Raw genomic sequence first — 14,232 nt, 5'->3', positions numbered from 1 at the left:
TTTGGCGCCCCCCTGTGGACAAAGTGATATCTATTATCATTTTGCTGATATTGTCCTGTACATTTTTTTCTGACAACATCTGTTCTTGCTTTCTTTTTACTTTTAAACATATTTCTTAGCTGAGCTGTCTGCTCTTACACCGACCCCCTCATAGTAGTAACAGGCATTGTGATTTCTATGCTAGTCAGATCGCCTGTTTCAGGTAACGCTACGTTTTCTGCTTGCTTGTCCACAGTGAACAATGGTGCCTCTCAACATGTTAAACTATTATAAATTATATATCTCTTAAAATTGATGCCTCCCTTCCCCAGCAATAAATATATTATAAAATTATATATGCTGTTGGTCATACAACAATTATTACAAAGAGGAATAGAGAGGAAAGGTCAGAGATGGATAGTATAGCTGATGTACGGTGATTCTGGAAATGTTGTAAATGCAGGAAATACCATGCTAACCAGCGGACCAATCTCAGGGCTTGAGGTTACATTTTGGAGGAGGTGCACGCCAGGCTACGTGTTTCTGTGTTGAAACAGAGCCACACTGTCCTAGAGCGTAGGATACAGCATCGATTCGATGCAGAGGTGTGTTGTATGCAAAGGCTTACAATGAAAATTGAGTACAAATAAATGTTGTAAAAAGAGTCAAAAGTACAAGATTTTAATCGGAATCATTATCTGAAAGTTAAGTCTGCAACTCAGTTCTTATCATATTCCTCTGTGGAGCTTAAATTCACCACCATGAGGATACAGAACATGTGATTCTGTCCATGACTCTCCAATAATCTCTTTCTAACAGCTTCATCTTTGTGATCAAATTTGAAGTCTCTGGGCTTGCTCTGTGTGATCATTTCTCTGTAAAAAACTAGACGTGTGACAGGAGTGTCGCAGGCACAGTCACCCAGGGACCATAAATCATGCTCCAGACCACCAGAATACCCTCTAAAACCTCCAAGATAGCGGAGAAAGGTATGTTAGAAAGGCCATTATTCATCCAGACCTTATGGATTTATTTTTCCGTCTCTTTTTCCCATGTGTTTTTTGTCTTTATCTGATGTTTTCCCTTGTACTTGCATCATTGTTGGAAACGTGTTTTATAATGGAGTTTGGCCTTAGTGATGTAAATATGTGGATGAAGTGGCTTAAAACTTTGTAAAAGAACAAACATTGGTACAGCTGATAATGACTCCAGATTAAACATTTACTGTATATTTATTTCAAACTTGATATGCTGTTTATGTGATGCTTTGCAGAAGGATGCTGTGCAGTTTGTTTATAGGTAAACAAACACGAAAGTGCACCACTTAACACAGTCTCAGGGTCCGATTTGTTTTTCCAATTTCTGCAGCCGGCCCTATCTCTGTGACATTTTTCACCCACCTTCTCGGACCTGACTCCTGGGAGCAGTTGCTGTGGCAACCTCAGGATCATATGACAGACTTGGTCTCATCCCTGTACTCTCTTTTCTGTGTTCCTTTCTCAATAAACTCCCTTTTCCTGTAGTTAGAGAACAACTGCACTTGAAACACTCATTTACAAACGTGTGACCTGCTGAGTTTCCTATCCTGGTAGTTTGCTTATACGATGCCTTCTGTTAGAATCCTGTATCAGACATGTGGAGAGTGATACTTTTATTGTCAAAATAAGTCATTTAACAAGTAACATTGTACTGATTCTCCCTTCCTCAAACTACATTTCCTGTTTCAAAGCTCATCCCTCCCCTTCATCTCTTGGATGATCTTGAATGTTTTCTCACCCTTCTTTCGCTTTCACGATCTTTTCGTCCCTTTTTCTCTTGGGAGAAAATGTCTCACCAATCAAGAAGAAAAGATAAGACATGTTAGAGAGAGCACTTACAGGACTGACGTTAGTCCAACAGGATGCTATATAAGAAAAATAAATTAACATGAGGCACAGCAATTTATTCACTTCAAACACTAATACCTACGTGCTGTTGGCCACAGCAGCACAGCCTCTACTGCTGCAGGGCGTCTGCTAAGTGGACAGCTGTGTATCACACAATGATTCACACACATCATTTCAGGGGTTTTATTAAGCCTGCATCAGCAGTCTCACAGGCCTGTGGGACTGTTGGCATAGCGGCGCTGCTGCCCTCTCTGGTTAGCAAATGACCGAACAGTCCCATCTGGGCCGGAGGAGCTGCAGCCTTGTTCTGCCTCCACTTCCTCTGCGGTGTCTCTGTACTCAGATCTGCATTTAATGGACTGTACGTGTGCTTAACCTCTTTTGATTCTCACCCCTGCTGTGAAGACCAAAGAAGATTGTCGAAAAAACTGTGATTAGTAATTCTGCTTTGACAAGTGATTGAAATTATACTGAAGCTAATGCTGACACGGTTCTGGGGCCCTATCTTATTTTAGTTTGAAAGCATGCTAGCATTGAACAGTCAGCACTGGAAACAAAGTATCACTAGCTTTGCAGGTATTTGATAATAAACGTTCAAACACCATTGGACAGATGTTAAATTCCTTCAGTCACCAGAAGTCACCTGATACCTGAAGTGATTACAATTTATCCTGAGAGGATTATGAATGTGTGTACAATATTTCATGGCAGCTCATCCAATCTTTGTTGAGAAACTGAACTCAAAATGTGAAATGTCAGCGTTGTGATGGCATTTTAGGAAAGGTCAAGCATCACGCGAGATGATTAGATTTATCCTCTTGTAACTATGAATATCTTTAAATGTAATAACAATCCATCAGCACTTCTGTTTGGATCACAGTTGAGGACAGACGACAGCAAATTGTTTGAGAGATTTAGTCTTGTTGAAGTTGAATTACAGCATTTAACATTTCTCTATGGCAAGCTTCCCAGGACGGCAGTTACTTCATTTTTCCCCACTTTTTCTATCACATTTCTCTTCATTTCACTTCTTAATCCTCATCATCCTTTCCTTTGCTTCCTGTCACAACCCTCTGCACTGCATCCCTCCTAATATTAGGAAGATAGTCTCTCTGAAATCTTATCTTCAAACATCCTTGGTTGCTGTCTGACGTCAGCACAGTTTCACGGCACATTTCTGTTCCTCTCTGCTGTTCACCTTCGGTTGCATTCAACTTCACATTGTCTCCTCCTCGGCTTTGCAGTACCAGCACCAGCTTTCTTTTATGCCCCCCCCCCCACCCACACACACACACACACACACATACATACGCCCACTTATACTCACGTGCACTCATGCATTCTGCATCTGCACCGCCACATCCACCCAGTACTTTTCCTTCACTCCTGTCTCATTTATATTCTTCCCTCCCCATCCCTTTTCCCCCCTCTCCCTCCCTCTCTCCCCCCCTCCCTCCCTCCCTCCCGTTTCTCCCCTTGTGTTTTGTGCTGTCTGGGTCACTCTCAGCTCCTAAAAAAACTAAAGTCTGTACAGAACTCTGTGATACATGCATTTACACTGTAATTCCTCCTGAAAGCAAGTGAATGTATTTGAAATATGTGATTAGATAACATCAAAACCATTAACATCTAATGACACTGTCTCCATGAACAATGCACCAATAATTGAGTCAGTATTTGAGCCAAAACAGTTCATGCCAATTAATGATAGTTTTGCTAGAAATTGCATAATCAACAGCCTATCATACAAACCTGTATATTACTGTGTGAAACATGCCCAAATTATATGAAGAAATAAAAAAACTGAACTTTTATGATTTTTTTTTAAATGAAGAAATGAACAAAGAGCTTTTATTCAGACCTTGTTTTATGTCATTTGTGTAATAAAAAAGCACCCCAAAGTCTTGGCTTTCTATTTTAACTCCTTAAAGTTATGTTACATCTCCTGCTCTCCCAGAATGCACCAGTGCCTAGGGAGGTGGTTGGGCTCTCTGCAGGTGTTCAGACAGTGGAGAAAGTGGGTCATGTCCAGCTCTGACAGTCACACTGCAGTGCTCTGCAACACAATTAAAGCACTAGATTTTATATTTCACTACCCAGATGTGATTAAAAGTTGATGTTTGTGGAGTGTTATAGTTAAATATGCATCAAGATAGCATACAAATAATAGCTGTATGCACTTGATGCACTCAGCAGATTTTCAGATCAGTAGGAGACTCTTACTTTGGTTGTGCATGATGGGAAATTCATCCCAGATGTGCACTGGCTCAGGTTAGACAGGTGGAGGACTGTTTGTATTTTGGATGCTTGGTGACAGACGTGCGCACACGGATCTGTAACTAAGCGTCTGTCTGACATGAAAGCTTGGGTGCAGTGTGTCAGACCAGGCTGTTCACCTTAATGCCATACACCAAAATAGAAACTCATTAAAAGCTGTTTTTCCTCACTAATCTGGTGCAGATTTTCCCCTTTGACGGCTCATTAACAAAAACCTCCACATGTCATTCTGTTGCTGATGGTTATTAACAGATGATGATCAACTGAAGCAAATTCAAGGCTGTTTATTGCAGTGAGCAGCCCTGGCACAGCAGATATTTTAGCTTTAATAACTTTGTCGTTATTTTATATGTAAGCACAGTTTCACTGGCAGATTAGAGCTTCTGTGGTTACATTTCTAGGAGGAAAAAAATAACTGACCTGGATATTGAAATGAGATTTAAAACATGAACAAATTCACCCCCTCCTTCTATCTTTGTACACTTAAAACCCATTTTAAAAACTGGGTGGCAGATTGCTTAGTTGGACCTGTGCAGGGTCATGTGACGGTCCATAGAGCTACTTCACCAGATGGTCTCTCAAAGAGGGGCCAGTCAAGCTTGCAGGGGTGAGGGCAAAGCTCTCATCCCAATGTTTTTAGACAAACTAATCCTTCTAAAATACTCTTACAGCAGAGCACGCTGCATGTTTTATGTATTGTTGGTACAACAAGGTTGATGCAATAGATAATACAGTTAGGTACCAAGGGGAAAAAAGAGAATACAGATTAAAGTTAGAGATTACAGACTTGAAATAAACATTACAGAAGAGCTTTTAAGTCCTGTTGTTAAGATGAGCGAGATAGGTATCTTTGCATTTTACAACATCTTACATTTTAATGAACTTTGTCATACTTGATGCTTAGATAGAGAAAACTGAAACTAGGTGAAAGAAGGAGATATGTGCATGCTTGGGATGTGTACATGTATATTTTTTAATTAGCACATATATTATCACTTGCCACAGATTAACATAAAGAAAACAGACCTGTGAGTTTATGAGCTTTAAATGACACATTGAATGCTACATGATTTTCCCCTGTTGTTGTGCAAGCTGTAACCCTATGCATTGGAGGGTCCTACATACATGCCCAGGCATTTTTTCCTGTAATTATCAATAAGATTAAAATAAAAAATGCCTCTTTAAATACCTGGTACCGTGTGGATAACGGCTTTGGTTTTCACAGCGTCTTGGGTTGGGGTATACTAAAAAACATTCATTACAACTGATGGAAATGCTGACAGCCTCAAGGCTGCCCCTCATACTAGTTTTGCTTAAAATGATCAGTGCCAGAGGGATCATGGGACTAGATATGACGGCTTTAGGAGGTAGATTACACAGCAACTTTCTAGAACTGATGCTGTGAAGGGAAATGAAAGTGAAACTTGGATTATTTTAATAGATTTATACAGGGTAATGAAATGGGTTTCAGTATTATGTAACACAGGGAGACTAGCTATGGTAAGCGCTTGTTTTGTTTGAGCTGTGATTTAATTTGAAATATGTTTTGGACCCAGTACCAGAAGTTAAGCAGTAAATGTGGCGGTAAGGTGGGACATTGTGCCCCCTAGTGGTTAAAATATAGTATTTAAGTGAGGTGGGCTGACAGAAGAACAGCTGGAAACTTTGATGAGCGTCTATTGCATTCCTCTCTTTTCTTTTTGTAACATTAAAACACATCGCAAAACTGTATAACCATCATTAAATAAACTTGTTTCCAAAAAACTACCAGATGGATAGAAGAGACACTAAAAATATGCATGTTATGACATGAAGCGCCTGCATTTTCTGAACATTTTGGCCACTCCTAAACACAGGCACAGAAAACGGTCCAATTTAGAATTACAGCACCTTAGTTAATTGTAACTTAAACATTTGAACCTGGTTATATTCCTGAAATTTACTGGAATCATAATGTAATCAAATCTTAAGTATCTAAATTCTCAAAATGCTTTATTTTTATGTTTATCATGCGTTTTATCCAAGCTCGTACAACTGCTTGTTAGATTTACGCTCTACGCTGCAAAAACTCAAAATCTTACCAAGTGAAATTGTCTCATTTTTAGTCAAAATGTCTTATCCCACTTGATTTAAGGTAAATTTACTTAACAAGTAACATTTGAGCAAGATAGAGAGACTTGTTTTAAGACAATGCATCTTAAATATCTTGTTAAGTCAAACAATCTTGAAATGATCTTGTTCAAAAAGCAGCTCCATTGATTAAAGATAGAAAGAAAGGAAATTTGTATTTTTTAAGGGTGGGTTACAGTTTTCAGGCACTGTTTTTTCTAAATCAGATAAAAATATACATCCTCAAACTACATGCACACAGTGAAACACCTACTTTAAAACATAGCTGAGGGTATCCTAAAAAACAACATGACTGAATATTAGTATATCAAACTAACTATGAGAAGACATTATATCTCAAAATGCTCAAATTAAACTTTGTAATATCATTTCAAATACGATATGGTCTTACACCTAGAGAAGTGCCGCTATAATACAACTCAAATTAAGGTGAATATATCTGAAATGAAGAAGTTGACATGAAATGTAATAGTGTAAAAATCTTTTTTTGTGTGAAAAAATACTAATTGTTAGCATTTCTGGCTTATTCTGAGACACTAAGCTTTAAAATACTGGTAAAATATTGCTTTACATAAGTTTTCCCTGCTAATTTTAAGATATGATGTCTTATTTCAAGAAATCTTAACAAGCACATTTTCACTTGTTCTATTGGCAGATATATATATCTTTTATTTTAAGGTACTTTTACCTTGACATAAGTGTTTTTTCCTTGTTTTTGGAGGGGCTTTTTTTTCCAATGTACAGTTTGCCTCTACTCTACTTTAAATAAAGTGCTGTTTTCATGCCTTGTATTTTTTTATTTATTTATTTGTATTTATTAGTTTATTTGACAGGGTATTTATGACAGGTATTACTCAACACAAGGCCTATGCCCTTCTTCAAGGACAAGGTAGCAGTCCTGTGCAAACACCAAATTATTGTAATGCACCCCAGATATGCTGCATGTAAACATAAATCAACATAAACAATTGGTTGATTAATATCAATCAATGAATTAATTCCAGAGAGTTTATTTCTCTTGAACACATACTTCCGTATTTTCAACACTTCCTGTTGCAATCACAATTCTTTTCTGACATTTTTAAATAAACTTCTGCCTTCAGAACTGTACTTTGACCCCAATGCAGAGCCGCACCCTTCGTTATAATAGGCGAGCAGCCTTCCTGTTCCAATGAATGACACACCCCGCAGCCAATCGGGTTCTTCTGCAGGAGCAAAGGCAGGACTTCCGGTACAGTACAGCAAATTTTTCGACATGGCGGCTATGTAGCTCACTGGAGTGTGTGGGGCAAACAGCGTAGAAGTACAACTAGTTTAGTTTTATTTCAGTAGTAAGTAGTGTATTCTGCACGTGTCGGTGTCTATAACCTGCAGACTGCTGGAAATGAAGGGAAAGGAGCGGTCGCCGGTGAAGAAACGCCCCCGGGTGCTAGACGATAGCAGAGACCGAGGAGGAAGCCACCCGAGCGGCAAGAAGACTGGAGTACTGACGACGGCTGGAAGTAACAACGGGAACGGCTCGGCTCAGAGCGGCGCCTCATCCAGACGGAGTTTGAACAGTGAGAAAAGAGACATGAGGGACTCAGACGGACACAACTCATCCAGTCGGATCGGTGGAAGTTTCGACTACGGAGTTATCCCGGGGAACAAGCCGTACGGTGGCGCTGACATTTCCGCAGAAACATCCAGGTCCGGTTCACGAGGCGACCAACGGCCACCGTCAAACCCCGAGAGTGAGTACAAAACTCTGAAAATAAGTGAGCTGGGCTCTCAACTGAGCGACGAGGAGATAGAGGACGGACTGTTCCACGAGTTCAAGAGGTTTGGGGACGTGAGTGTGAGAATAAGTCGAGACAACGACGAGAAGGTGGCGTTTGTGAACTTTAGGAGGCCCGAGGACGCCCGGGCGGCTAAACACGCCCGCGGCAGGCTGGTGCTTTACGACCGGCCTCTGAAAATCGAGACAGTTTACATGAACAGACGCAGAAGTCGCTCCCCTGTTTCCAAAGACACTTTCCCCTCAGGACAGAGGCATCTTCACTCCCAGAGACAGCTGTCCCCCACTGGTATGGGGTACAGAGACTACCGGCTACAGCAGCTGGCTCTGGGCCGTCTCCCAGCTCCACCTCCTCCTCCTCCTCCCCCCCCTCCTCCTCCTCACTTAAGAGATCTGGAAAGAGACAGAGATTTTTCAGTGTATGATGCGAGGAATAGACCCCCGTTCATCCCCGAATGTGCTGTTTACCGCGAGGAGGAAGTATTGAATCCAGAGGACGACCAGAGGGCGAACAGGACTTTGTTTCTTGGTAATCTGGACGTCAGTGTGACAGAAAGCGACCTGAGGAGGGCGTTTGACAGGTTTGGTGTGATAACAGAGGTGGACATAAAGCGAGCTGCAAGAGGCCAGAGCAACACTTATGGATTTATCAAGTTTGAAAATCTTGACATGGCTCATCGTGCCAAAGTAGCAATGGCAGGGAAAGTGGTGGGCCACAGCCCAATCAAAATTGGCTATGGTAAACCTACACCCACTACAAGACTGTGGGTGGGGGGCCTTGGACCTTGGGTACCGCTTGCTGCACTGGCTAAGGAGTTTGACCGCTTTGGCACCATCAGGACAATAGACTACAGAAAAGGAGACGTGTGGGCTTACATCCAATATGAAAGTTTGGATGCTGCTCAAGCTGCATATACCCATATGAGGGGATTCCCCCTAGGGGGGCCTGATAGGAGACTCAGGGTGGACTTTGCAGACACAGAGCACCGCTACCAGCAGCAGTATGTGCAGCTTCCCCTCCCTCTGCCCCACTATGACATAGTTCCTGAACCCTTTGCTCACCGTTTTACTGACCCGGTGAGAGTCAGGGAGAGGTCTCCTCCTCTTTCTGCCCGATTTAGAGACAGGGATCTGTACTCTGGGGCTGAATGGTCCAACCTTGGTGTTCATGACAGGATCCGAGTGCCTGGGTTTGACCAGTTAGATCGACTGGAGAGGCGTTCTGGTGAGACATGGCCAATCGAGCGAGAACGCGAGTTGCAAAGCAGAGACTTAAATCGCAAAAGGAGAAATGTAGATGGTTTCCGGGCAGATCCTTCCCCTGATATCAGTGACTTTGGTCTGCGTCGTCATGGCAACTCATTAGAACGCAGTCCTGGAGGGAGCAGCAGAGATGGGGGACGCTACAGTGACCCTGAACGTATGCCTCGCTCCAGCAGAACCACTCCCATCAAAGAGCGACAAGACACAGTTTTTGGGGACAGGAGAAAAAGAACATTCAGCCCATCTGAACCAGGCTCCTGCTCTGAGAAGGAGCGCAAACGCAAAGCCATGGAGTCCTCCAAGAGTCCAGCAAAAAAGGAGGATTGCTCTGGGAACCCTCTATCCTCCTCTTCCTCCAAGCCTGGTCAGCAGTCTAAGACAGCAGCCCGGGGCCAGAAACTGAGTCAGGTCTGGCAGGGTGTCCTCCTGCTGAAAAACAGCAGCTTTCCTACGTCTCTGCATCTGCTGGAGGGGGACTTCTCCGTCGCAAGCAGCCTGCTGGCTGGTTGCTCCACCCCGGGTCAAGTGTCCCAGCTGAAGATCAGCCAGCGTCTACGCCTGGACCAGCCCAAGCTGGATGAAGTGTCTCGTCGCATCAAGGCCTCCGGCCCGAGCGGATACTCGGTCCTCCTGGCTGTACCGGGGCAATCTGAAGATGGAGGCATCCAAGAGGTCAACAACTCGACAGAGAGGCCACTGAAGAACCTGGTGTCCTACCTGAAGCAGAAGGAGGCTGCCGGCATCATCAGCCTCCCTGGAGCCAAGGACCACGGAGGAGTCCTTCATGCTTTCCCCCCATGTGAGTTCTCACAGCAGTTCTTGGATGCTGCTGCCAAAGAGTTTGCCAAATCAGAAGACGACTACATGTTGATGGTCATTATCAGAGGAGCATCATGAGAAAAGGGCAAATCAAAATGTTTCTTTTACATTCATGAACTATTGAACTGTGAGCTGTAAAAACAGATGCCACGGTCACAGTCGTGGCTTGTATCTCATCCTGTTGAAGGTTTATAGAAAATAAGTCACATTAAATTGATACATTTTGATAGAGTAATGAAATTAATTATTATTAAAGGTGACATGCTGCCTTTTGCTATTTAGTTATCAGATTAATGTACATCATCTTAAAGGTACACTGCTAAAAGCATTCAGAGCAGTTCTGTGAATTAATTCTATAAGTTGCCTTATCTCATCGAAAAGAAACACAAGTCCTCTATGTCATTTCATATAATGCTTTCCAATAACAAAGAGAGAATTTAAGATTCAAAACAAAGTATTGAGCCTTTTTATTATTTGTCCTCAGCACAGATAGAACTGGTCAGTGTCAACAGGTTTGTAGTATTGTGATGTTTGTGCACTCAGCCTATGAAAGAATCAAGTCAAGGTCGTATACATGGTGTTTTACCCCGATTAAGGAAATATGTTTTTGTTCTGAAATAACTCTTCAATACTTCAGATGTGTATCTGTGTCACCTATTTGTTGAACAAGTATAAATTCTGAATACTTCCTAATTCAAGCGTCATTATAACTGCTCTTTTCTTAAGTTATGGCCAGTAAATGCTTGAAGCTGCAAAAAAAAAAAAATAGAAAAAAGCTAACTGATAAAATAAAATCAAAACCATAAATATGAATGCTTCTTTCTGAGCCATGTCACAGGTTAAGTGACATAAGGTGAAATGAGTGGGACTTTTCAGTACTGGTACATGTTTTTAAAGGTGGACTTAAGCAGCAGGCACCTGTTTATCATAAATCAATTCAATACAACACCCTCATAACTAAAGGCTATATTTTATTATATATGTGGATAATTTGAAGAGAGTTAAACCTGTGTTTGTTTCTAAATGGGAGGTGTTTTATTGAACAGCAGATTGGACTAAGGTAATATTTAGGGCTCCATATAAAGTTTTTTTTCTCATGCTTTTGAGTAATCAAGTATTTGAGCCATTAAGCTTAAAAAAAATTAATGGGCACCTTTGAATTGCCTTTCAAGGGAAGACCAATTGCACCAAATCCAAAGATGCACCATTCCCAATGATGTTAAAGAAAGAGTAGAACTTGACACGCTTGAAAAATTGAAACATCCAGTTCCTACAGTTTAGCTTGAAAACAGCCTAAGCTCTAAATATTGCCTTTATTTTGACAAAGCTAAATGTTAAAGTCTGTGCAAAGCTACTTGGTATTATTAGTCTGTTGTTTTGAATGCTATATATAATGTAGAGTTGCTTTTGTGTCCACCCCCTTTTATATCTTACTGTTATCGGCGTCAAATTCGGTATGGTTAACAGTAATTTGTTGATTAAATACTACACCTTCTTAAAGTCACAGAGTACAATGACTACCCCAACAAAGCATGAACTATCGTTATGAGAAAAGAAGATGTACCTTACAAATTCAGAGCTATATGTCAAATAATTGATCAGGAGTGTATAAATGGAAAAAACTTGCTATGCTTTCAGTGGACTTGAAGGATTGAAAACCTCTGAATGATTAGAGGAGAGACCTCCAGTGGCCTTAAACGCCTTCCTCTGAGTGGACTGTTAATGATTGTTTTTCATGATTTGATTTCTGTGTTTCAAATGGAAAGAGAAAATATTTGTGCTGTATACTCAGGATATCTGGAGGGAGAAATGAAGAACATCAGTGCTCATGGGCCTAAGAAGTAAACCTGTCAAAAAAAAAACACAAAGTGCAAAATGCACTTGATTTTGTCTCAATAAATTTACTCTTTCGTGGGAAACACAAGTGCCTCGGAAGACAACTTTTGTGACCTTTTCTGTTCTTGGAATTGTCTATCAAACTCTAAAGGCTTTATCACTTTGACAGCAAGAATCATCCCTGGCATTTTGTTGATCATCATTTGATTGAATGACCTCTTTGTGAGAAATTTGGCTGTACTTAAGTACTTTTTTCAGCCTGGCTTTGAAGGCAAACTTAATCACTGTGTATCGTGAGACATGCCACATTTCCTCTGTCTCCTCTGGCCTGTGTGTCCAGAGGTGTGGCCGGGAACCAGCAAAGAGATCATCGTCTCTCAAGGTTGTCACTCATCAAGTTCAGCCAAAATTGCTGCCGTCGTCTCCATCTGGCAGCCTCAGCGGAGCCACGGCATCACTCTTCCTTTTCATCTGGCTGCGTCTGCAGCACAAGGAGGAGGCGGCTTGTGTATTTATGTTGTGCTTATTGTTCTTACCCCGGAGTTTCAAGGAAGATTTCAGTGCTTTGTGTGTCTCATGTTGGAAGAGAGGTGGAGACAACAAGATGGCATCCGAGAGGAAAAAGCGGAAGAAAAAATCCTTCCTAATCTTTAGCTGACATGTTGATCTGATTCACACACTGTTCACACACTGTGCCAAACTACATAGGAAAGCAAAATGATAGTATACAGCTATCATAAGTCACAATCTGCTGCAGGATGTGTATCATGAAGACGACGTGTTCCTGCCTGTGCTGCTGCAGACTGATGGGACCAGAGCAGCTGACCTTCAGCCCTTTGTATCCACATGATGCCGTTGCAGGGATTCAAACTTTCCCGGAGATGTGAGGTGTAACAGGTTTGAGTCTCATCCTGGCTGTATTCCCTGCTGTTCCCAAGGTGAAGTATGAGATGGTCTAAGCTGCTGAGATGGGTACGTATTGATGTGTTTGACTAAAAAAAAAAAAACACTGGGGGAAGGCTGGTGAGAGCAAAGGTTTAAAACCAACACTTTATGGCCCCAAATTAATCACAAAACCACTGCAAACAATTGAAAGTCTTTAATGTAATGTTAAGGAAAGATGACAACAAAAACTAAATACACAATGTCCCATATGAAGCAAATAGCTTTGTCTCTATCTATTAGTCAATGTTTTACAGCAAACAAACTTGTTGATGTTTTTTAAACTTCAGTTGGTAAAAAAAGTAACCTAGATCCTTGTGTACGGAGTCATACCTCAATGAGCAATTATAATGTTAGTGTATATCCATTAAGGTACTGTAAACAAAGTGTTCTTACATTTTTAAGTATTCATTTTTATTATGACACTAAAAAGTGGAAAACTTTTAATGGAGCTGGTTTTTACATATTTTATGTGGTTTACATAAATACAGTTAATTTTAATAAATTTGTTCTAAAATCCTATTCTGTTAATTAACTAACATAGTACCTGGAAAAATGTAGTAAAGTATTTAGTATAGTACAAAGAGAATTTTTGATCAATTACTCCAAATTTTCCCTACAGTTCAACACTGTACTTAATTAGCTATGGTTCTTTTCTCCACTTGCCTCAGCTGAATACCATTCAGTAACAATGTGGGACAAGCTGGAGACGGGAGGCTGTTTTTTCCTTTATTACAGGCACCTTTGTTGTAGACAGTTAAGTTAAATTCCAGCACAAGATATTTCATTTCTTGGAAATAAGCTAAACTAGTGTTTAATGCCTTTCGTCACAACATAGGGGAAATGGAAATAAGGAATGGAAATATACAAAACGAAACAATACTAGGTTGATAATAGAATATTGGGTCAATAAAGGTCAGTAAGTCAATGATGTGCTGACTGAACCATTAGAGTTAGAAGGATGTTTAAAAGTAGTGCAAACTCTCCTCCACACTGTATTAGGTTTTTGTCAGCGCCCATTTCATATTCTAAATTTAGCACTTATTTAAAGCCCGACCATTTTAAATTCAAAGACTCTTGCTGTTTCCTGTTTGTAAGAGGACCGTCTACGACAAATTCATTAATTATTCACAGCTCAAGACATGACGCCTATAAAAACCTTTTGTTGTACATAATCTGAACATATACTAACCCTCCTGTTATGTTGCGGGTCAAATTGACCCTTTTTAAAGTTCAAAAGTCTAAAAAATATGTTAAGTATTTTTTCGGTATGAAACGTCTTCTGCTTGGCTTTATAGGTCAAATCAACATATAAAATAAAAA

General features: G+C 40.8%; 1 protein-coding gene across 1 annotated transcript; it reads left to right on the top strand.

Moving 5' to 3' along the window:
- The first annotated feature begins 7,459 nt into the window (after positions 1-7,459).
- On the top strand, positions 7,460-12,071 carry LOC117813184 (RNA-binding protein 15-like). The gene has a single exon (XM_034684312.1). The coding sequence runs from the start codon at positions 7,657-7,659 to the stop codon at positions 10,207-10,209; it is 2,553 nt and encodes an 850-aa protein (XP_034540203.1). The 5' UTR covers positions 7,460-7,656; the 3' UTR covers positions 10,210-12,071.
- The last annotated feature ends 2,161 nt before the right edge of the window (positions 12,072-14,232 follow it).

The sequence above is a fragment of the Notolabrus celidotus genome, chromosome 1 (genome assembly GCF_009762535.1).
Source record: "Notolabrus celidotus isolate fNotCel1 chromosome 1, fNotCel1.pri, whole genome shotgun sequence".
In the NCBI taxonomy this organism is placed as follows: domain Eukaryota; kingdom Metazoa; phylum Chordata; class Actinopteri; order Labriformes; family Labridae; genus Notolabrus; species Notolabrus celidotus.
Note: the sequence above shows the minus strand (reverse complement) of the source record. Positions and strands in the feature narration are given on the sequence as shown.

Excerpts from the sequence above, each read along its gene's own strand:
- LOC117813184 (XM_034684312.1), top strand. The coding sequence starts at position 7,657 with ATGAAGGGAAAGGAGCGGTCGCCGGTGAAGAAACGCCCCCGGGTGCTA.